We start from the raw sequence: 26239 nt of genomic DNA, 5'->3' as shown, positions 1-26239 counted from the left end.
CGGAAGACCATCTTTAGGGCTGCCGTCTCCCGAATACAAGCTCATAGCTACATGACCCGAACCGCGCGGCCAACATGCTCGGGACTGTAAGTTTCAGTCTGTATATAAATGTCAAGCATAAAATACTCTATGATGTCAACATAGTAATAAGCGTATCATTTTGAAACAAAGAATACGAGCCCGTTGATTTCCTCGATCGTATTTTGTTTTCAGGTATCAAACAACCCTACAGTAGCCTACGTATTAGAGCTCAGTGCATAGGCCGGACACAGCAAGACACAGTGCTCTTTTCCGGATATTCTGAAGTTAGTCCGTGGGAATCCTATTCTACTGGTTGATAGAAGTTATATTAATTATGTTCGTCAAACGTTTAAGGATTAGCAGCTTTATTACTAACCGACATCACAATATCAAATTTGGTTTCGAAGTGGCAGGTATGTTGTTGGATAATCATGATATTAATTATTGTTGTTTGAAACGTAATAGGCAAATCGCGATAATTTGTACAGTTTTATTTCGTTAATTTTATTACTTCCCTAACATATTCTTCATCAAGGATTTCACACTGTGCTCACAGCCACATATTGTTGGTACAGTAATGTTCCAAGTTCAATCATTTACTCTTGTCAATCTTCCACATCAGCACTTCATATGGCCTACGCCATAAGAAGTAAATAATAATCTTTTTCAATCAGGAATCCTACTAAACTCTTGCGGATTTTTACATATTTTGTGCTACCTCCATTGTTTCCTCTTTTGGTTAATCATTCAAATTGATGCCTATATAACTAGCATTCTTTTTGAAAATTCTTATCTTTTCCTTACAGGTGCCGTCAAGTCTTTACATCTTGTGTTATAACAATGTATAACTTAGTTTCTCTGGATCCGATATCTAATTTTAATGGTATGGGGAAATTTTCTGAAGTGCTATGCTATCTTGTAGACTACAAAAGATGTTAGTAGTAATGTTCCGAGTTTGAAATCTTGAGTGTTACCGGTATTCCGTTTAGGTTATCTGTAAAATTTCCTGTTGTTTTAGAGAATCTTTTGTATCATATGATGTATCGTATCATATTATTAGCCCAAAACAGCCGTATCCAGTTCTCCTGATGTTTTAAGGTAGAAACATGTAGAAAATCCAACACACAATCAGTAAATTTATATGAACTTTAGCTTAACATCCTTTTAGAAGAGAGATGTGTTCATTATCAGTGCCAGGGACGCAACCACCCTGCTTCAGAAGGCACATGCAGGGCTGTGTGGTTCAGACGGTAGACCCTTACGTGGCAGGTTCAATCCTGGCTCGGTCCGGTGGTATTTGAAGGTGCTCAAATACGTCAGCCTCATGTAAGTAGATTTACTGGCATGTAAAAGAACTGCAGGACAACATTTCAATACCTCGGCGTTCCTGAAAACCATAAAATTAGTTAGTGTGACAAGAAAACAATTCTTCTGTCAAAGGCGCATTTACACTCATAACCCAAAGAAACATTTCATGACATCATTCATAACGTGCAGCTTCCGTTATCAACCTGTGCTGAATAAAAACAAAAGAAAAAGCTCTGTTAGGGGCTGAAAGCTGTCTTTGCAAATAGAGGCCAGTCTCTGTTGTGAGACTGAGAGACTAAACTAATGTACACTTATGCCATAACCGATTCGATTGTCTTAAATATCATTAGAGTGCCACAAAAAGTTTTCTGAAGATGGTGGAAAGTAACCACAGTAACCTACAGATTAGTATTTGTGCCCCACATTAAAATATACAATTGAGAAGCCGTATGTTGTAAATCTTGCTTCGTTTTACATGTAGGAGAGACTGAAGTGCTGTAGTTTTAATAAGTATGTTTAATTTTACTGTAAAATATCATGAAAGGGGTCACATTTTCCAATGTAGCTAGCTGGGGCATCACTCCCACAGTTCAACACAGAGAGGTTTCATTGCCACATGGGGAACAATGGTCTGACACAAGCCTCTCTTCAAGAGGCTCTTTGCTAAGCACCCTTGGTTTACGTCATAGGCCAAGACGTGCTGACCAGTAAAGAAAGAGGGCAGCATCGTTGGAGCAAGTGAGCAAGGTGCTAACGACAAGAGACAATTGTCATTTGTGCTCTCGTAAAGCTAGCTGATGGAGGATACTCAAATTCTGTTAAACCCATCATAAGAAATACATTTTCTTACTTCTGACATGGACACTCATATTAGAAATTTATTTTAAGACATTACATGTGACTTAATAACTTGGAAGGTGATTTCATATGACTCTTTTTTTTCTTTCATTTTTTTGCAAGTTGCTTTACGCCGCACCAACACAGATAGGTCTTATGGTGACGATGGGACAGGAAAGGGCTAGGAGTGGGAAGGAAGCGGCTGTGGCCTTAATTGAATCTTTTTTTTTTTTTTTTTTTTTTTGAAACAGCACATGTCAATAAATATTAGTTTGGATATATCCACCTAAAACATACAGTGACAAGTGCTGTTTCTCCAGCAAACTATTATTATCAGGCAGAGCTACCGGATAAAGCAATGCAGTGACGTGTGTAGTTTCTGCAGAAAACGATAGATCTGTACTTAAAGACTGTATTACTTGCCTTAACTCAATTGTGGCAACATCTTGACATGTGTCGTTTAAAAAAAAAAAAAGATTCAATTAAGGTACAGCCCCAGCATTTGCCTGGTGTGAAAATGGGAAAGCACGGAAAACCATCTTCACGGCTGCCGACAGTGGGGTTCGAACTCACTATCTCCCGAATACTTGTAAAATAAAAGAATTAGGTTATTATTATTTTCTGCAAATTGTAGATACAGTTCAGGGATAATGATTAGAGAAAGGGTATTGCCCCATGTACACGGAGGTGTCTCCATAAAATTACAATATTAAAATATGTAATGATATTGTACATGTGTTTTTGTGTGCTTACCATATTTACATAATATTCACATTCAAGTAATTCTGCTCACATACACACACAGTGTGTGAAGGATGTTAGGATTTTGGTGAACTTCATCAAACCACGATATGGACCTAGGTGTTGGGGTAATAACTAGGAGCCTAGTGACAGGATTTTCTTGAAGTTTACTGCAATTCAATCCTGATCGCTGTACATGGGATTGTTTAATGAAAAGTCATGCCAATGATAGTTTAGTTGTTTGTAAAATTGTACATCCTATAGCTGTGATCTTGATATAGACTGCTATCTAAAACTCTTTAAGTCCTATGGCATTGATGAAAATATTGGCAGTGTTGTCAAACTGGAGATCGTACAGTTATGATCGCAATATCAGCTATCATATCAAATTGGAGGTCCTATGACTATGATGATAATATTAACTGTCTAGTAAAACTATGGCCTTGATCATGATATTAACCCCTTAAGTGTGTATGACGTCTTTAGACGTTTTCGCACTGGGCTTTGACAGTGGGTATGACAGCATATTTATCTTGAGTGTGAAGGCATATAGTTACCATGGAATCTATCGTATTAGATGATATGTTTTCCATGAGATCATGCTGTGTATTACTTACTAGAGCTGTCACTGCTTTATGTTATGTATTTGTTTTGGCACCTTGAACAAAGTTCCTGCGCAGCCATTTATGTCACGAAGCATGGCATCCAAACATAAAGTAGATCGGCCTGATTGTGCGGATACTTTGACAGTTTTAGAAGCGGAGAGTGGTGATGAGGTGTCTTCTTTTTCTGATGATGATGATGAGTGGTTTCATACTGATGAAGAGGACAGTGAAATTGTCCCAGATGAACCAAGTGGTGTGGACGACGTTCAAAGTGTAACTCAGCCGGCTCACATCGTTGCGAATGGTGCCCCAAGACCAAGGTTTGCTTTTAAAGGTGTAAATAAGATAAATATAGACTTTAGTGACATGCACAATGTCGCAGAATACTTAAGCGCATTCGTAGGTAATGATATATTCCAGCTATTAGCTGGACAGACTACCTTTATCGCCTATTTTTCTTGAGGGTGTAGGCATATGGAATTGCCATGGAATCTATCACAATAGTTGATATGTTTTCCATGAGATCATGCTGTGTATTGTTTGTTAAAACTGGCACATCTTTGTGAAATGTATTTGTTTTGGCACCTTGCACGAAGTTCCCGCGCAGCCATTTATGTTGCGAAGCATGGCTTCCAAACGTAAAATAGATTGGCTTGATTGTGTGGGTATTTCAACAGTTTCATAATGTTAGTATCCCATTATTGAAGAATAATAATTACTATCGTATTAGATTAAACTAATTGAGTACCGTACACATTTATGAAGGAAATATTTAAATATCTCGAAGTGGGGAAAAGGGCAGGTTACTCATGTGGAGAATTTAGTACCCTGATAAGGGGTTAACAGTCATGCTGTCGAGTTGGTAACAGATTTGAATTTGAATTTAATATGACAGGGTTGGCAGTTGGGGAAGATGTCTGGGTTGGGGAGTGGTGTGTGTGTGTGTTGAAATTGGAAAATGGCTGATGCATGTAAGTGCCTGTTTTTCTTCTGAATTAATGGTGAAAATGTATGATATCAATGGGATGTTTGTAATTTTTAATTGGTGAAACTAACGTCTAGTGGTGACTGTGACAGGATATCATTTATAACAGAAGACTCCCTTGAAGAAAGAAGATGGAAAACCTCACGAAAGCAAGGACCATAAAGCGACGGTTATTTGTGGGTGTATACAACGAGGTTATGTCATCGTTACAAGACGGTGAACCAGATGCAGAAGAAATTCAGGTACAAATAGAAATCCTTCAAGGAAGGTATGATACTATCACTAATTTAGATGGATTAGTATTTCAACAGATGGCAGATGATAATTGTGAGGTTGATCAAGGACCAGGTGAGGAAGAATCAACTGATGAATATAGACATAAATTATTGACCTGTAAGGCTAAAACATCAAGATTTTTGAATATAATTTTGCTGCTTTCCCCTCCCCAAAGTGTAGTAAATGAAAATATAGCTTAAAAAAAAAAGAAATACAGGTTTCCAAAAATAGAATTGAAGACATTTTCTGGGGAAATAATTGACTGGTTATATTTTTGGAGTCGGTTCCATAAAATACACGAAGATGAGGACATCCGGGAGGAAGATAAATTCCAATATCTCATTCAAGCTATGATACAAGGTTGTAGAGCATATGGGTTAGTTACAAGTTTCCCCCCGACTGCTAACTATTATCATAAAGCGATAGACAGTTTTCAAGCTCGATTTGATAGGGAGGACTTGCAGGTAGAAGTTTACGTTCATGAGCTACTGAAGCTGGTTTTAAGCAATGCAATGAATTCCACAGAAAAACCAACACTTAGTAGCTTATATGATAAATTAGAATAACATCTGAGGTCTCTGGAAAGTTTAGGAGTTACTACTGGAAAGTGCATTGCAATGCTGTACCCCTTAATTGAATTATCCTTGCCAGAAGACTTACTAAGAGCCTGGCAAAGAAATACTTCTCTCAGATGTGATTCTGTCTCCAAAGATCGTATGAAAATGAAGTTGTTAGTGAGGAAAAAATTTCATTAGCAATGAAAGTGTTCACCATTAGTACATCCCAAGGGCACAGATTAAGGGAGGCAAAAACCAAGAGAAGCCTCCTAACCAAATGACCCCACCGCTTCTACTTTGTTGTCTACTGATATTTCTGAAAGACAGGAGTGTGTGTTTTGTCTTAAACCTCATTCGAGTTCAGAATGCATTAAAGCTCAACAAATGACTGTAGAGGAAAGAAGGAAAATCTTGAGTAACAAGCACTGTTGTTTTGATTGTTTAAAGAGAGGTCATCAAAGTAAAGCTTGTAAATTCATTATCAGATGTATTGTTTGTGATGGGAAACATGTGGAATTAATGTGTTATAAACATGGTAACAAAGACAAAGAATGTGTTTCCAAAAATAATTTTGATGGAGAAAGAAACTCGATTAGTGAGGATGCCACTCATGTAGATAAGACTATGGCTAACGTCTCTTGTTCTCCTGAGGTATATTTGCAAACCCTGGCAGTTGTTATGGGAAAAAGTAAACAATAAACAGTGTGAGCGATCATTGATACCGGGTCTACTAAGCCCGCTGTCACACAGACCATCGAACGATCAAGAGCAACAAACTGCCATCGAGTACTAAGGACTATGATCATTTACCTTGTCACACTCGTCATCAGTCAAGAGGGATTGACTGCATGGAAACAACTGATACTCCCGCCCAGTACCGTACAGTGTGTACAGGCTACAGATGTATTTATTTTCAGGAGCGGAAAAGAATGTGTTGTGAAAGCAATAATTTGAGTGAAAATATTATTCCAACATATGAATGTATTAGGAGAAAGAAAAGAACCAGATGATCGCAGTAGACAAGCCAAATTTTCCTTAAACTTGAGAGCCTTGGAGAATTCCACCAACTTGTACCTTCAGTGTGAAATGCGGAAGAAAAATTCAGGAGCTAGTACCGAATGTTCATCAATACTTATAAGGAATTAGTGGAAAAAATGAATTCGCTAATAGACATCAGGCAAACAATATTTACAGGAAAAGTGTAAGTTTTGAGGAATAGCTGACAGTATTATTAAATTCATTATTCATAACGATTCTTTAAGGTTTAAAGTTAGAAGTGATCTTCACCTCTGACAACTATGCCCATGGCAAGTATATAAAATAAAATGTTGTCTTTTTTTTTTTTTTTTTTATTTTTTTTTTGCTATTGGCTTTACGTCGCATCAACACAGATAGGTCTTATGGCGACAATGGGACAGGAAAGGGCTGGGACTGGGAAGGAAGCAGCCATGGTCTTAATTAAGGGTACAGTCCCACAGCATCTGCCTGGTGTGAAAATGGGAAACCATGAAAAACTATCTTCAGGGCTGCCGACAGTGGGACTCGAACCTACTATTTTCCGAAAACTGGATACTGGCCACACTTAAGCGACTGCAGCTATCGAGCTCGGTAAATAAAAGTTTAGTGGCAGGAACATTTCATTGCATTCTACAGGTTGCTAATAAAGTATTGATTAAAGAAAAATGACTGTGACAATGAATGCATTTATGTCCATCAATTTGAATTCATAATTTGAAGGTACTACAATTAACAGTGGAAATATATTTATTTAGGCATGCAGGTTTCCGGCCACTGGTGACTGGTACATGTCTGCATCTTACAGATTTAGATTTGCTCCAATACAGTCAGTGGAGTGGATTTGTTCCTATTATGTGATGCCATTCATAGAGCATAACAGCCAGAATTTTTGACTGGGTGAAAAATGCAACAAAAGTCTCATAACAGTGGCTCATTGTACTTCAATTATAAGACTTTATTACCACTTATGCTTATTTCTTTAATGATGCTGGTTCTTGGGACATAATTACTGTATTTTCAAATGATATTTTGAGGTATTTATTAGATTGAGGTTAACAGCTTTTAAATTTAAACTTTTTTTTTCATACCACTTGGTGAGATCGCATCTACCAAAATAATAGACATATCAAGAAATGCTTGCAGTCAAAATTTACATTACCTAATGTAGGAAAAGGGCGTCAAGTTGCATTACAGTCCTGTAAATGAGGAAAATGTTGTGAATATTGTGAAACTGAGAAAAGCAATGGAGTTCCGTCTCTCCCTCTCCTCTTCTTTGTTATTGTGCCATGTTCAGAATAGCAGCATATTGCAGTTCTTCTGTGCAAAGAATCCAGATCCAAATCCAAACTTTGCAAGAATGAAAATCCTGTCTATGTTTACATCATTGAAGACAACAGCAGCTAATTTTATGAAATGGCTGTGAAGGAAGGTTGTCTATGAACACCTCTTCCAAAGCAGAAAATTTAAATTCTCATTAGGGTTCTCTGTATTCACATATGTGCACATTTCTTGAGAAGTTCAAGTGAGGCTAGTGCCCTGTACACTGGATTAATAACTAAAGGAAAAGCTTCTGGAATATTGTTCTTATGAGTAATTGGCAGTGTAATAGAATGATACTCATCACAAATTACATTTAAAGTACATACAAGGTCTTGTTTATTACCCCATCACTATGCATAAACTACTGTCTCCCCAAACTTTCCACTGGCAAGCTGATCTAATTGCTCACTTGGCAATAATGAACCTGATAATATAAATTCTGCACTTCCATCCAAGTTACTGGTAAACTTCTTGTTACAGAGTGACAAATTTTTCCACAAAGCACTGGTAGGACTCTCTTTCTTGCTTCAATGTTGATTTTTCCTATCTGTATATTGTTCATATGTATCCTCGTTACTGATGTGAACACTACGAAGCCTATCCATCCTGAAATACTTTGCCTTCAATTTCACCAAAAAATGAGTACCAAACACTGCAAAAAATAATGGGTGCTAATAACAAGCACATTACCTTCTGTCTCAGAAGTTAAGAATGTGCCTCTCCAACAACTAAATACTATAGCTGTGTACAGTAAGAATGTTAGTTAGGGCTGTTGCTGAGGTGGTAAATGATTTCATTTTGCTATATCTTACATTGTCTGTGAAAATTGTTCATAAATACTGAAATGAAAACCTACAACCTGTTTTCCAGTCAGTGACCAGGTCAGGGTTGGAGTGAATGAAGCCCCCATCTTGCAGAGAGGATAGGAATTGTGCCAGCTGCCAAAGCCTGTTGCGCTCCTCTGGGGCAATAATTAATGACTGACAGATGAAATGAAGTGATAATGGAAAGTGTTGCTGGAATGAAAGACGACAGGAAAAACTGGAGTATCCGGAGAAAAACCTATCCCGCCTCCGCTTTGTACAGCACAAATCTCACATGGAATGACCGGGATTTGAACCATGGAACCCAGCAGTGAGAAGCCAGCATGCTGCCGCCTGAGCCACGGAGGCTCGTTTGTAAATACTGATAATATAAAATAATGTTTGACAGAGTAGGGTGCACGGTGCTTGTAAGATCTCGGATTAACTTATAGGGTGATTACTCTACTCGACCTCTTATTACAAGCATGTAACTGTCATATAAATGTATCATCGTATCGCCTTAATATCACATCACACAAAATGCTTTTTTTTTTTTTTTTTTTTTTTTTTTTTTTTTTTCCAGGTAGAAATCTACAAAACTTTGGTAGAAACGCTTGTCAAAATGGTTACAAATGAATTTTTCATCTTTGTTTTTCATTGTTTACATAGATCTACAGCACAAGAATTAAAAGAATGGGTCTACCTTGTTGCCTATATTAGGCCTGTAGTATGTTATTAATAAGTTTGAAACCGGGCGAGTTGGCCGTGCGCGTAGAAGCACGCGGCTGTGAGCTTGCATCCGGGAGATAGTAGGTTCGAATCCCACTATTGGCAGCCCTGAAAATGGTTTTCCGTGGTTTCCCATTTTCACACCAGGCAAATGCTGGGGATGTACCTTAATTAAGGCCACGGCCGCTTCCTTCCAACTCCTAGGCCTTTCCTATCCCATCGTCGCCATAAGACCTATCTGTGTCGGTGCGATATAAAGCAACTAGCAAAAAAAAAAAAAGTTTGAAATAACAGACATGAAAGTTGTGAGAATGATTGCTAGTGCAAACAGGTATCAATGGCAGGAGAGTACTTGGAATGAGGAGATAAAGGCTAAGTTACAAAGTAATAAGGTGACAGGGAGGGATTTAGTTAGGTAGAACTGTAGTAAACAGTTTGTCCTATGTGGACGACTTGGTCTACTGAAACCGTGCAATCTAATATCTTGCGACTTGAAAAAAAAATGCAATCAGTAAGACATGGAAATTAGTCTTTTCAAACCTAAAGTTATGTCAGTAGGGAAGTCACCTAAAAGAGAACTGAATGTCAGGTTGGGAATACAAAACTGGAACAGGTAGATAATTTCAGGTAGGTATTTAGAATGTGTATTCTCCCAGGATGGCTGTATAGTAAGCAACATTGAATATAAGTGCAGCAAACTTAGTGCAATGAGCTTGCATATGCGATCAACAGTATTCATGGACAGAACTATCATACACCGGTCTGGTTTCAGACCATCTATGCTGTACAACTGCTTACTTCATACACACAGAAAGGACCTGCTACCAGTATTTCAAAATACTCCTTTATTTTTTGGTAATCATACATGTTCTACCACATAAAATATGCACATTAAGTTATTATAATAATGTTATTACCTAAAAATTATTAAAAACTGGAGTTAAGGTTACTTTCCCATCAGGTGCTAATATGCATAACTCACTGAGGATTCCAATAAATGTTGTAGAAGGAAAACAGATTTAATTAAAATGGTAGAACATCTCTCAAGGACATATATTGTTTTAGATTCTTTCTTGATCTAACATTGTATACAACAGTTCCTGAACTTTAACTCTGAAAACCCTTCGACCTAGTTCACTCAGTCTTTCCATGTCATTATGAAGACACTCTAAAAATAAGATTAATTATGTTTTCTTTTCAGTTTATTTTCTAAATACTGTATTTACTTAACCCATTTGTGCATAAAGTTATTTTTTTGTGTTTTATTTCAATTTATCTACACATTTGTTCTCTTGATAATTGCAGAAACATGTTCCAATTTTCAGAATGTTCATACAAGTGACTTTTTATTTACACAGGCCGTCCAATATATTGGATGCTAAGCACTCAGGTCAGTATGACGCTAGTTACTCAGCATTACATTGTACTATAATGTTGCAAGCTAGGTAGTAGTGTGTTTACTTATCCAATTTACACTGTAAAGTGGACCTACAGTTTCCAATACAGACTTATCACAATACTGTATATGCTATTTACGTTTGTATCCTCAGAAGCATTTCGGTTGAAGTTCAAACTGGTCAAGCTGATTCACTCTTCGGATGCCATTATAAGAATTGAACAGCTTTCATTGCGGTACTGACACTTTGCATATTTTTTTTTACTCTGGACCACCCTGATGCACCGCTTTATCTCCATCTGTTTGTAATTCGTGCCAGCAGTGACAACACCGTTGTCATTTCACTGTACCAGTGACAACAAAGTTGTCATTCCAGAACACCAGCGGTGCACTGCCAAATCTCCTGTATTCATATGATCCCCTTCTTTTTCCTGTCTGCCTTTCTTTGAAGGGGCACTTCTCTGTCTGGTTTTCTTGAAATGTCCCTGTTGCACTTGTACCCTTTGAAGCCAGATGTCTTGCTAGTTTCAGGGATGTACATTAGTTGTCATATATATTTTATGCCTACTATTTGATTCATTTCCACCTGCATCAATGAGATGTAGGACTAGACTAAACTGCCACCAAGTCCAAATTCTTTCAGCCTTTCAGTTTATGTTGCTGTATTCACTTGGAAATGTGGAAAGCCACTGGCAGATAGAGAATTCTAGCAGAATCTGATGTGTTTGTGTGTGGTGGCAGGAGGGGGAGGGAAAGAGAGGAGGAGGAAGAGACAGGAATACAGTCACTAAATGAGATGTAGATTGTGATGATGTCCACTTTGGGGTTGCTTCTTGTTTGTTACAATTCGACCTACTAATGCTTTTGAATTTTCTATCAGGGATACCGGAAACAGAGATACTGGCCCATTCTTATGTATGACTCTCTTTATTTTTGTATGACAGCTTCCTTTTGCATGGTTTTCTGATTTTTCAGTTCCATCTGTGGAACTTTCAGTAATATTTTGACTACCACAGGACTTAGCCTTCCCTTTTTCATATTCTGCTGAAGCAATTTGCCCTTCACATTCACTCAGAATGCCTTTGCTGGCAGGATGTAGTGTTTACAGTGTACTATGTCTTCTGGTATGGGCTAGAGTAATTTTGTTACTTTCATTGACTTGTCTCAGTCTCATCCTTGGCTTTGACAATATGAAAGTGATCGAGGTATGAGCGATGCCAGTAACACCGCTCCTTATGCAGCCAATCCCTGTTATGAATGGTGTGAAACTATCGCTCATAGGGTCGGTTGGTGCATGCATTTCAGTGGGCTTGGCAGACTGATATGCAATAACAACTTCTGGCTCAGTGGCTCACTCCTCACTTCCCTAGTATGCCTCTTCAGTGACACCTAGACTATCTATGACAGCTGTTGGTGGAGTTGTAGAGGATCAAGCCAGCCTTCGGGCTGAATACCCAACATACATTTACTCAGAAGTAGGTTTCTACCAAGGTAATTTAGATTATCTTCATACTCATCTTTCATTATCATCAACCATTTCACATCCATTATTAGGAGGTTTGATGTGCTGCTCCTCTCCAAATGTTGGTTCTTCCTCCAATATCACTCACCATCAAACTAGTAAGGGAATACAAATGTTTGACACAATAGGACTCCCTGTGCAAAGCATCTGATTTTCAGGACAGCTATCAATAATAAGACATAATTGGCATATTTATGTATTAATAGATTCATAGGAGTGTCAACAATATGATATAATATATAGTACATAATTATTGGAAATATTAGGTAATTTATAAATAAAAATCTTGCCTGTTGCTCACAACTCTGTACTGACTTGCCACCATGCTTGCAATAAGTGTGATTCAACAATGAATGGTAAGAATGAAGAATGATGTATTCTTGGTTCTGGTTGGCTACAGCCTTTCTGAAGCATAAGGAAGTTAAAAGGAGAACAATAAAACTTTGATTTCCACCTATTCAATACATTAAAAGCAATTGTAAAATTCGGATCTCATCCTTATTTTTTGCTTAATTGTTCAAACATACGACATTTTCATTCATATTTTGAACATCATCAGCTATAAATATTCTTACAAGGTTAAATTGGTAACATTGCTCTAGAACATGCACTTACAGTATGGTTTTCCGTTAACAAACTTTTCCACAATAAACTTTTAAAAAAACCTCTTAACTATAAAGCGTTTATATATTATGTCTTCTTATTGCAAAGAATATGACTATTTGTTGAGTTTGAAACTTTAAAACCTTATTCTAATATTTAAAGTACAATACCATTAGTTAGTCAATGTATAAATACTTCTACAATCTGTTAAAATTGCTGAATGTCTTAAAATTATTTGTCCACAAACCTAATATGCTGGCGTAGCAGGGGGGAGAGGTGATACTCCCACGTGGCGTGTCCCAGGTGGCGAATAGGGGGGTCTTAACCGGCTTGCCGGCGGACTTGAGGGAAATAAAATACCTCTCGCAGACCAAACACATTACCCCCTGCGGGTGGGGGATGCACATATAGAATACACCTGCGGTATCCCCTGCCTGTCGTGAGAGGCGATTAAAAGGGGCGACCAAGGGATGATTGGATTAGAACCATGAAACTACTTGTGATTAGTACCAGCACGCGGGGAACACCATGGGTCGCTATTACTTGCGCGTAGTACCACTATGTTAGGTACCAAATAGGTTTGTGATTAGTAGCACGCAGGAGCACCGCGCTGTCAGGCTTTTACGGTACCTGTGATTAGTAGCACTATATGAGCGACACCAGGGTTCTGGCTTGCCTATGATTAGTACCCACTATATAAGGAACACCACGGGATAGTGCGAGTCCCAATGGTTAGTACAGTTATGTGATGAATACCATAGTTTTGCGTTTTCTGTAAATGGCGCCACTATGTGCGGAATACCATAAGTCTGTATTACATGTGCGAATTTCATAACCTGTCAGTAGTACCATAAAGTATGGAATACCGCGAGTCTACAATACTTTTGATTAGTACCGCTCCATGACAAATGCCATGGTTCTACATCCAAGCAATAAGTACCATTATGAGAGGCCGATGACCTATATTTTGGACCCCTTTAGCTTGCAAGCATCACCGATTCAGTATTGAGCTATAGAAGCAGTTCCTTGGTCAGTATTAGTATTGTTTTCCGTCAGTTTCTGAGACTGAGGCATTGCGGGCCGGCTCCACTGATTGTTTTAAATTCCTATCCATCCGTTCATTCTTCGTCCTCACGCTTCTAATTCTGGTCAGTGGAGGATTTTGGATTTTATTTTTCATTGCATTTCGTCTCACTTCGTACCATCAGGGGCCAATGACCTAGATGTTAGGCCCCTTAAAACAAGCATCATCTTCATCATCAAAATTATTTGTTGAATACACATTAAAACATTTTGTTACAACTGGCGTAAACTTTTTGGCATGTTGTACCATATAGAAATGAAGTCTTAATACACTCTCAAAACAGCTGAGTTTAGGCATGAATATTATTCTTTTCATCCATAAAACGACAAAACTGATGCACACTGTTGATTATAGGTTATGAATTTTGTCCTATTTTAAATATTTAACGTCCAATTTTTCAAATTCACGAATTGCTTGTAGTCTTTACCAGTGTAGGGCTCTCCATCAGACGTAAGGAAGGACTCAGTCAAATGGTGATAGTCAAGTTTTGGTGATAAGCAAGTGGTAATTTCATCCAATTTTACATAAGTAAGTCTGTTGACATCTCTGTAACAGGATTTTTTTTTTTGTAAGAATATGTTAAATGGTTTAAAAGTTGAAGAAACTAACGTTGAAGGATCAGAACTTACCCCTTCTACTCCTGCCTGCATTTACGCTAGTGCACTCAGCTGTTTGACGACTGCTTGCAGTCCTCGTGTTGTATGTGTGTCTCCGTATCTGCAGGGCATTGGGAGGGGAGGTAACAGAGGGCGGCTTTCTAGCAAACGGCGTGATTCATGGAGGGGAATGTTCAGAAGTTGTGTGGGGGGGGGGTTATGTATCCGTAGAATTATTATAATTATTATTCGGGATAAAATTGCTTGTCAATTTTGTGCTATTGAGTTTGAATGATTGTATTAACTTCGGTATTTGTTCTATTAATGGGTTTTTAATTTCTATTTCGCCATTCAGATTTTTATCTCTATTGAAGTGTTTGTCTAGGTAGATATGTATGTTCTCCAGATCATTCATTAATTTTCCTTTATCAACCTTTCTGATTATTTTTATGCACTAATGCGTTCACATCACCATCACTTTCACATTTCCTTTCTTTTTTCTTTTCTTTTTTTTTTTTTTTTTTTTGAACTGCTGGCAGAGCTTTTTGTAAAAGAAGAAGTCATTGACTGGAAGCTGAACTGCAGGAGTTAGACCCCTCCAGCACAAACTCTATTTCTGCTCCTCTATTTCAGCTCTCCTACACCAAATGCCATTTCTATAGGTGTGTTTGTTATAGAACTGAAAGAAAAACAGAACAACATATTATTGCAATTCTTCTAAATAGGAGGTAAGTTTTAGTCTGCATACAAGCCTTCTGTTTACAAAATGATTATTAGTTTCAATAATTATTTTAGTAAGATGATTGTTAGGTTAGATTATAAGTTTCACTTATATCTGATACTTTAATGAACAGATGGGTAGAGCTTATGGTCTACAGACTGCATTTTCCTCTCATTCTTTCACTACTATAACACTGGTCTGTACTGTAGGCCTACTAATAAAAATAAATATTACAGAATTATACCTTCTGTGGAAATGAAGGGTTCCCAAAAGTTCAGAGCATCAAGGTAGACCCATTTTTAGAATTTTTTTTTTTTTGTACAGCATTGATAGTGTTATGCTACCTCCGACTTCGATACCCTGGCATCAGAATTTGCCATCTTTTTAGCACAATTTTTTCCTGAAACAATGAATTGCAATATTGTTAAACATAGGAACTTCATCTTATTTGTCCGTATTGAACTGAGATCACAATTAATTAAAGTCTATCAGGTTCCACCTTTTCAATACTTTCAATACTTTCAATATTGAAAAGGTGGAACCTGATAGACTTTAATTAATTGCAATATTGTGACAAAGAAACACTTCGTATAGTACTTATGGCATACAATTATTTGTCAAAAAGAGAACAATGGTGTTCATTCCTGATTAGGAAGAGATGGTGGTTAGGTAAGTTGGCTAAGTACTGCTTATGTTTTCCAAGCTTGTCTTCATTAAGTCATGAGAACAATAATTACTACTTCTATTGTAACTTTCTTTACCAATCTATTCCATATAGTAGATTTTACCAGTAATTAATTTAAGATAACATTACTCATAGTATAAACAATTCTCGAAGCTATAGCATTCCGAACAAAATATACGGTCTCCCTATTACTATATCGAGGGAGTCTAGGATTATATAACACTTCATTTTTATACATACATACATTATCATTATAGACTGTTATGCCTTTCAGCATTCAGTCTGCAAGGCTCTGTGAATTTACTAAACATCGCCTCAATCCTCGATTTGCAACTAGTGTTGTGGCAACATTTAGTTCTATACCTCTTATCTTTAAATCATTAGAAACCGAGTCTAACCATCGTCGTCTTGGTCTACCTCTACTTCCCTTACCCTCCATAACAGAGTCCATTATTCTCCTAGGTAACCTGTACTCCTCCATTCGCCTCACATGTCCCCACCACCAAAACTGGTTTATGCGTACAGCTTCATCCATTGAGTTCATTCCTAAATTAGCCTTTATCTCCTCGTTCCGAGTACCCTCCTGCCACTGTTCCCACCTGTTTGTACCAGCAATAATTCTTGCTAATTTCATGTCTGTTACTTCTAACTTATGAATAAGATAACCTGAGTCCACCCAGCTTTCGCTCCCGTAAAGCAAAGTTGGTCTGAAAACAGACCGATGTAAAGATAGTTTTGTCTGGGAGCTCACTTCCTCCTTACAGAATACTGTTGATTGCAATTGCGAGCTCACTGCATTAGCTTTACGACACCTTGATTCAATCTCACTTACTATATTACCATCCTGGAAGAACACACAACCTAAATACTTGAAATTATCGACCTGTTCTAGCTTTGTATCACCAATCTGACATTCAGTTCTGTTGAATTTCTTACCTACTGACATCAATTTAGTCTTCGAGAGGCTAATTTTCATACCATACTCATTGCACCTATTTTCAAGTTCCAAGATATTAGACTGTAGGCTTTCGGCACAACCTGCTATTAAGACCAAGTCGTCAGCATAGGCCAAACTGCTTACTACATTTCCACCTAACTGAATTCCTCCCTGCCATTTTATACCTTTCAGCAGATGGTCCATGTAAACTACGAACAGCAAAGGTGAAAGATTGCAGCCTTGTCTAACCCGTGTAAGTACCCTGAACCAAGAACTCATTCTACCATCAATTCTCACTGAAGCCCAATTGTCAACATAAATGCCTTTGATTGCTTTTAATAATCTGCCTTTAATTCCATAGTCCCCCAGTATGGCGAACATCTTTTCCCTCAGTACCCTGTCATATGCTTTCTCTAGATCTACGAAACATAAATACAATGGCCTATTCCTCTCATAGCATTTTTCAGTTACCTGGCGCATACTGAAAATCTGATCCTGACAGCCTCTCTGTGGTCTGAAACCACACTGGTTTTCATCCAGCTTCCTCTCAACAACTGATCGCACCCTCCCTTCCAAGATGCCAGTGAATACTTTGCCTGGTATACTAATCAATGAGATACCTCGATAGTTGTTGCAATCCTTCCTGTTCCCTTGCTTATAGATAGGTGCAATCACTGCTTTTGCCCAATCTGAAGGTACCTTACCAACACTGTATGCTAATTTTACTACTCTGTGAAGCCATTTCATCCCTGCCTTCCCACTATACTTCACCATATCAGGCCTAATTTCATCTATTCCTGCTGCCTTATGACAATGGAGTTTATTTACCATCCTTTCCACGTCCTCAAGCATAATTACACCAACATCATTTTCCTCCTCCCCATGAGCTCGGCTGTTCACACCACCACCAGGATGATTTCCTTTTACATTGAGAAGATGTTCAAAATATTCCCTCCACCTCTCCAGTGATTCCCTGGGATCTATTATGAGTTCACCTGAATTACTCAAAACACTGTTCATTTCCTTTTTCCCTCCCTTCCTAAGATTCTTTATGACTGTCCAGAAAGATTTCCCTGCTGCTTGACCTAGCCTTTCCAGGTCGTTACCAAAATCTTCCCATGACTTCTTTTTGGATTCAACAACTATTTGTTTCGCTCTGTTTTTTTCATCTACATACAACTCCCTGTCTGCCTCGGCCCTTGTTTGGAGCCATTTTTGATAAGCCTTCTTTTTACGTTTACAAGCTGCTCTCACTTCATCATTCCACCAAGATGTTCGCCTTTTCCCATCTTTACACACAGTTGTTCCTAGGCATTCCCTTGCTGTTTCTACTACAGCATCCCTGTATGCCACCCATTCGCTTTCTATATCCTGAACCTGCTTACTGTCTACTATTCGTAAGTTCTCACTAATCATATCCATGTACTTCCGTCTAATTTCCTCGTCCTGGAGATTTTCTACCCTTATTCGTTTGCAGACGGATTTCACTTTCTCTACCCTAGGCCTACAGATACTTAGTTCACTACAGATCGGATAGTGGTCAGTATCATCTAAATATCCCCGAAAAACTCGTACATTCCTAACAGATTTCTTGACTTCAAAGTCTGTTAAGATATAGACTATTATAGATCTGGTACCCCTAGCCTCCCATGTGTAGCAGTGAATAGCCTTATGCTTGAAGAATGTATTCGTAACTGCTAAACCCATACTAGCACAGAAGTCCAGCAAACACTTCCCATTCCCATTAGATTCCATATCTTCCCCACATTTACCAATCACCCTTTCGTATCCTTCAGTTCTATTCCCAACTCTCGCATTGAAATCGCCCCTTAACACTATTCTATCCTTGCTGTTGACCCTTCATCATCCTCATCTACACCCTCACATGGTGAATACACGGACACAATTCTAGTCCTAATTCCTCCAACTGACAAATCTACCCACATCATTCGCTCATTTACGTGCCTAACAGAAACTATGTTCCGTGCAATGGTATTCCTGATAAAGAGCCCTACCCCAGACTCTGCCCTTCCCTTTCTAACATCCGTCAAGTACACTTTATAATCTCCTATCTCTTCCTCGTTATCTCCCCTTACCCGAATATCACTTACTCCTAGCACATCCAGATGCATCCTCTTTGCTGACTCAGCGAGTTCTACTTTCTTTCTTCCATAAGCCCCATTAATATTGATAGCTCCCCATCGAATTCCATTTCGTTCGCCAAGTCATTTCCAAGGAGTCCCTCGCCTGTCAAATGGGAGTGGGACTCCGTTACTCCCATAGGTCCGAGACTTGCTTAAAATGTTCTGAGCTCGGTAGATTCATGAAGCAGGATGCTACCGTACTTGCACATAGTCCAAGTGAGGATCTCTCCTCTAATGGGTTAAGCACTAGGTAAATTAATTTGTCGATTTCTTCAACAGACCACGAGGTTACCTCCACCATTATTGAATGACTGCGACTGAAAACCGGGCATGCTTGTTTTCACAAACCAGTCGATCTTCATCGTTCATCGTTGATTGCTGACGATCGATGTTGTGTGACTAGTACGACTGCCCTCTGTAGGTTTCTTCAGTCAGTTGATCGCAGTCGTTCGATCGATCCAGTGTGACAGCACCCTTAATTTTACATTGGCCTAGCTGAACATAAAAGAGGTACCAGTCATTTGGAAGGGAAACTCTAATACACTCTTTGTTTGGTGGAGTATGTTCCCAAGAGGCAAAGCATGACAGTTACAACATAAGTTTAAGTAGATTAGAGGGAAACTACTCGAAGAAACTGCAAGTTTTGAGCCAAGAAATAATTTGTGAAGATGTCACATATGTTAGGAATGGTACTGGGAGTGATGGGATAAATGATCTGAAGATTTGTTTAACAAATGTACAAGACCGAAGATCCATACAGATTCTACTGGGGGCAGATATTGCAGGTGAATTGCTTACTGGGAGGACACATCAACTAAAATGTAGTCTAGTTTTAGTTGAGACTGTTCGTGGGTGGACACTAATGGGAAAAATTATAAGTAATAAACCTAGAAGGGATGCAGCGTCACTGTTGGTGACATCGTTGTTTTCAAAACAAACAAAAATTTCTGATCTCTGGGACTCAGATATTCTCGGAATTACTGATCCTGTAGAAAAGGAATCTACTATCAAGAAGAATGAACAAGTTAAGAAGAATTTTTCTTGAGACTGTGAGACTGAATAAAGACAACAAATATGAAGTGTATGTACCTTGGAGCAAACAACATCCACCTCCTCTGGAACACGGCGAAATAGCTCAGCGCAAATTGGGGACGGCCACCAGGAAACTAAAAGCTGAACGATAGGATACCATGACGTCTTATGAGATTGGATGGAGCAAGGAATTATTAAAATGCTTCCCGAGGAAGGGCTGGCAAATGGCGGGCACTAGTTACCACATTGACCTGCCTTGAAAGAGAACAGCACCACCAAGATAAGACACGTTTTTGACACCTCTGCATTTAAATTATTGTATTGAGAAAGGACCTAACCTTATAGAGTTGATTCCTAGTTCATTACTGAAGTTCAGAGTAAATGATATTGGAGTCATTGCAGACATAGAAAAGGCATTTCTCCAAATAAGCGGCCATCTGAGAGACCGTGACATTCTAAGATTTCTTTGGTGGGATAAGGAAAGCACAAGAAAGATGAAAGTGTTTTGTCACAATAGAGTTATTTTCGGTCTTGCATGTTCCCCTTTCTTGTTGTCAGCAACAATGGAATTCCACTTGAATAAGATGAAGAAAGAGGCAGTTGGTAACAATCCCTACTCGATTCCGACAATAGAAAGGCTGAGAGAATGTCTCTGTGTAGATAATTGTACTAAAGTTTTAACAGTGAAACTGAACTCAATTCTTTTGTGAAAGATGCAAATATAATTACAGAGAAGATATCTTTCAATCTGCGAGGGTGGGAGTATTCTCCTGACAGAACAACTGGAAACCTGTCACAAGTCTTTAGGACTCGTTTGGAATAAAGAAAACGATACTGTTGAGTTGAATCTTGACATATGTCATTGATATGATGCCTGACATAATAAGAAAGAGGACAATACCAAGAGCTGCTCATAGAGAATGTGATCCTATTGGTTTTCCTTGTCCTGTATCGCTCTGACCTAAATTAATTCTACAGAAACTTTGGGCCTTTGAGCTGGACTGGGACACTGAAGTAAATGAATCATCAAATAAAAGGTTTCGGAAATGGTTGGCAGAATTGCCTCACCTGGCTGAAATTAAGATTCCTAGATGTCTGAATGGAAGTCTGCCAACAGTTGAAGCTATCTCTGTACATATATTCTGCGATGCTAGTCAAAGCACATATGCCACAGTTATATTCTTGCGAGTACAGAGGATTGTTAATGTGGATCTAGGTCTTGTATAAGCAAAAACACGAGTGGCACCCAAGAAGAAGAACACCATACCACGTCTGGTATTATTAGCAGCTACTGTAGGTGTTAGACTTGCCACATCAGTGTTACCATCATTAACGTCAATAAATTACTGTTCATCATTGGAGTGACTCATCGACAGTGTTATCTTGGATAAAATTAGACGAACCTTGGGGAACTCTCATGTGGAATAGAGTTCAAGAAATCTGAAGATTATCCAGAATTGAACAGTGGCAACATGTTCCTGGAACCATGAATCCAGCTGACCTGGCATCAAGAGGATGTGATCCAAAACATTTACTGGAATAGAGATGGTGGGAGGGTCCAGAATGGCTGAAACAATCATCTACGCATTGGCCCTGCTCTGAAGTTACAAGAAACAATGAGGAAGTGTTTGAAGAAGAAAATAAAAGAAAAGTGTACACAATAGAAAATAGGTCGAATACGCAAGAGTGGCATCTCGACTATTTCTCGAGTTTTTGGAAAACAGTTCATATGATGGGGTGGATCTTGAGATTTCTGCACAATTGTCGACAAAAATTGACTAGAAAATATTCAGAATAGCTGAGGAGGCGACAAGAGCAGAGAAAATTGTGATGAAGTTCATACAAAAGGAGTGTTTTGTTGATGTAATGGATGTTTTCACTGATGACGAGGAGGTGATGGGACTGTAAAGAAAGATAATAGCACGTCGGGATGATTACGCTTCCTGTTGTCCTATTATTCTTCCTGCAAAACATGCTTTAGTTTGTGCTCTCAGTAGGGAAAATCACAAAGAACACTCTCATGCTGGAGCACAGATTCTACTCAGTGGGCTCCGAAAGAAATATTAGATCCTCTACCCATTGGCAGAGTGAGAGAGGCTTCAGTTTTTGAGATATCAGGAGTAGATTTTACAGGATCCTTGATTTTGAGAGGAGGGGAGAAAGCTTGGGTCTGTTTACGTGTGGTGTTTTTCGTGCGGTCCGTCTGGAGCTTGTGACATCTTTGGCTATCTCAACATTCTTCGAGGCTTTTTGATGCTTTGTATCCAGACATGGAAGGTCAGCAATAGTCTACAGTGACATTGGGACAAATTTTCATGGTGTCTGTAATGCCTTACAAATGATTCAGTAGGATAAAGTTGCTGGGATAAAATAGTTCTGCGAATGAAATTGAATGGAAATTTATTCCTGCTGCTGCACTATGGTGGGGAGGTTGGTGGGAGAGATTGATTGGTGTTCTCAAGCAGATGCTCAGGAAAGTTCTGGGAAATTCGTGCTTTTCGTACCAAGAAATTATGACAGTTTTTTGTGACATCGAAAATGTGATGAATTCCCGGCTGCTTACGTACCTGTCTCCAATGGTGGAAGTGACCTGATGGCAATAACCCCTGCAATGTTTCTGCACAAGGTCAAGGAGGTTGGAATGCCTGATATCAACATGATAGAAAATGTAAGATTTGACGAAAGGTACAGAAAATAAAATAAACTTTCAGGTTGAGATTTAGGAATGAATATCTTGGACAACTAATTCAGAAGAACCACCCTACAAAAAATCAGTACAAACCCTTCATTTGTGTAGTAGTACTAGAAGACAATACAACCCAAAGAGACTGTATTGGCCATTAGCAAGAGTGATGGAAGTTATCCCTGGCAAAGGTGGTATTGTGAGACTTGTTCATCTGAAGACTGCAAGAGGGGAACTCGTGAGACTGGTGTCACTCAAAGTGACATCTGCAGAAGACCACACCTTCAGACAATTTAAGCAGTGTGAAAAGAAAGAAAGTGAACTCAGGACAATTAAATCATCGACCAGTAGTTCCAAACAGAAAACTAGTAGTGGGAGATTGGTGATTAAACCAAAAAGATTTGATGATTGAGTCATATTTTTCTCAAGTGTTCTTCTATTTTGAGTTCCAAAAGAGACAAAGGGGAGAGGTGATCTTGCTGTTCTGAAATGTGTATGGTAAATTCAATTTTTTCTCTTCACATAATGTCACTTTGTATTGATCAAGTTGATAAATTGTAATTGTAATGTGAATAAATGATGTGTTGAGTTGGTAACATATTTGAAATTTAACACATTAACTGTGTATTAGCAGAGCATGACATACCTGCCAACCTGAGCAAAATATTTGTGTGGGACTCCTTAAAAGTTGTAATTATCGAAGTTTTTTACGTTGGTAGAATGAGTTCTATCAAACTCGTGGACTTATCCCACTCACGCGTCTGGTGTGTGACCCGCACAGTGGTTGAAATCGAGAAGTAATACTGGTCACCAGACGGATCATGCGCCACGCGCGTTGGTAGATTACTGTGCATTATTTACCGCGGATAGCAAGCAAACGCATAAGGTATGTTACAGGCATAAATATATTCATATTTACAATTCTCTATTACAGAATTTGACAAACAAAAATGAAATACTTTGGCTAATTGGGTAGGTCTCGGGATGTTGAAGGAACCACATTGTCAGCCATCAGAAAAAATAAAAATAAAATGATAACATAAGCATCACGACGCAGTCAAAAATGATTACTGCATGTTCTTTCAAGTTGCTTATAAATGTGATGAGGAATAAATAACAATTAGTTCTTTCGTGTTATACAGATATATGATGCAAGAATAAATGACAATTACAAGTTCAGTTCGTTTACTGAACATATTGCAGTAGTGGAATTTATTTATTTCAAAAGCGGAACCACTCGTAATTCTCCTGAAGAATTAATAAACAGAAAATGCAGTTTCTTATCTCCCATTGAAGTGGTCTTGCTGCTCAAAGATCCCATAAATGAATGATGACGTATGATGGCAACTCTGGAGAAGAAATATGCAGGAAACGGAATACGCATGCACAAATATGGCTACGGATGAATCTGCTAGTAGACAGGACTTACACGATGTGCAGGATGACAATTAAAGCCTTTCTTACTATGGGGGAAACCTGTGATTTACATTTCCTAGCAAGCGTCCCATGACGCACCTGCTTATAAAGTAGCGTCACGCGCCCAGCGCGTGATCCGCATTGAACGTGTTAATTTAATATGACATGGTTGGCAGCATGGGGAGATGTATGGGTTAGAGAGCGGTGTGTGTGTGTGTGTGTGTGTGTGTGTGTGTGTGTTGAAAATGAAAAATGGCTGGCGTATATAAGTGCCTATTTTTCTTCTGAATAAATAGTGAAAATGTATGATTTCAGTGGGGTGTTAGTAATTTTTAATTGGTGAACACAACACGTGTAAAACTTCAGGACCTATAGGTATGGTCACAATATCTACAGGCATATAAATCTAAAAGCTTGTTCTTTGTCTATAGACTAATGATCTAAACAAGAATAATTTTATATATCATAATAGTGATCTATTTTTCTTGCTTATGTTTCAGTGTGAGGTCAGTGCAAGTGACTTACAATCCCAGCATATTATACTCATTCATTGGCAGTGTGAAATGGACCAGAAAGTAGTGATGAAAGAGGAACCAGTCTGGCTTGAAGAAAAAGTAAATACTACACTTGTAAGTGTTTTCCCAGATAACTTTATAGTGATTAGAATTTCACACTTAGCAATCAGATAAGTTTGGGTAGTTTCTGTCAGTATCACATGTCTGAAAACAAACATCTTGATCAAGGTAAAATGTTTAGTTTGTGGAAGAAGTGAGTGTTCTCCATCATCTTTGTTTGCTCTGTTACTGCAATCACCACAAACCATTGTAATCCTCTGAGTATGTGGCTTGCAGCTCAGTGGCTCTTCATCTTGACAGGAAAGGTGTGGGTCAGAGAAACTCAGAGGGGAAAGCGATGGGATCTATTGTCATTTTTGCGAGTGTGAGTCTAGTGGAATTTAAGATGCTGACACATGCAGTGTGTGTCGGTAGTTATAGTGGCATGTAATGAACTCCTCCACTACAATATTATGGCAACTTTGAAAACCTTGGAAGTTAGTAGAGGTACATTAAACTAATAACTGTGACTTGACAGTAATAATCTGTGCCAGAGACTGTGAACTGCTACTTTATAAGTTAGATGTTATATTGCCTAAGATTTGCTTAAAGGTAGAATTTTGCAGTTAATGTACATTGTTCTCAGAATAAGTGTGTGCTGGAAGAGTTGCAATGTTTTAATGTACTATGTGTAATTGATGAATAGAATAAGTAGAGTTTTAAGTCGTACTTTGCATGTCGTATAAACTTTGACAATTGTTTTAGACCAAGAGAAAAACACCAAACATATTAAAATATTATTATTCATATCATATGACATTCTTTGTTGGATTCAGCGTTGCTTTAGTTACACATTATGTTATTGTCAAGTTCTATGATCAGCTGAGGATGACCTGTTTAGAGTTCAAAACCAGTCCTGTATGTTAATAAGATACAGATATGTTTTAGTAACCATCTATATATATAAAATGAAAGTATTTGTCTGTACATTGCTCATAATTTGAAAAGAATGGTATTTCTGTATCAGCCATGTCAACAGTAACAAGGAAATGCACTTTTTACTTTTCTTTTCTTTCTGTCTGTATGTATGTACATGCATCACGAGAAACCGGCTGAAGAGAATTTAATGAAAATCAGTATGTCAGGTCAGGGGATGAGCCACTAAAATCTAGGCTATAAATCATTTTACTTGTGCTGAGTGAAATGGTAGTTTAGGGGAAGGCCTAAAATTGAATTCTCAAATATTTATATTATTAGTGGTCCTGTCAATAAATACTACATAACTGAAGTTATATAGAATTAAATTTCCGATCATTTATGTCATACATTGTTACCCGTACCGGCTTGATAACACAGATATTTGTTGTTGTTTGAGTCATCAGTCCATAGATTGGTTTGATGCAGCTCTCCATGCCACCCTATCCTGTGCTAACCTTTTCATTTCTACGTAACTATTGCATCCTACATCTGCTCTAATCTGTTTGTCATATTCATACCTTGGTCTACCCCTACCGTTCTTGCCACCTACACTTCCTTCAAAAACCAACTGAACAAGTCCTGGGTGTCTTAAGATGTGTCCTATCATTCTATCTCTTCTTCTCTTCAAATTTAGCCAAATCGATCTCCTCTCACCAATTCGATTCAGCATCTATTCATTCGTGATTCGA

General features: G+C 38.3%; 1 protein-coding gene across 3 annotated transcripts in view; it reads left to right on the top strand.

Annotated features, from left to right (window-relative positions):
- Nucleotides 1-283: 283 nt before the first annotated feature.
- LOC137503172 (uncharacterized) overlaps nt 284-26239 on the top strand; it is an 86755-nt gene continuing 60799 nt past the window's right edge. For 2 of the 3 annotated variants that reach the window (XM_068230664.1, XM_068230665.1), the window contains exons 1-3: nt 284-434; nt 10505-10589; nt 24519-24647. In XM_068230664.1, the coding sequence (XP_068086765.1) occupies nt 10575-10589; nt 24519-24647 (144 nt within the window). In that variant the 5' untranslated portion in view covers nt 284-434; nt 10505-10574. The remainder of the gene's footprint in view (nt 435-10504; nt 10590-24518; nt 24648-26239) is intronic. The other variant, XM_068230666.1, reaches the window with a different exon arrangement.

The sequence above is a fragment of the Anabrus simplex genome, chromosome X (genome assembly GCF_040414725.1).
Source record: "Anabrus simplex isolate iqAnaSimp1 chromosome X, ASM4041472v1, whole genome shotgun sequence".
Lineage (NCBI taxonomy): Eukaryota > Metazoa > Arthropoda > Insecta > Orthoptera > Tettigoniidae > Anabrus > Anabrus simplex.
The sequence above is the reverse complement of the archived record's forward strand: the minus strand, read 5'-3'. Positions and strand labels throughout refer to the sequence as shown.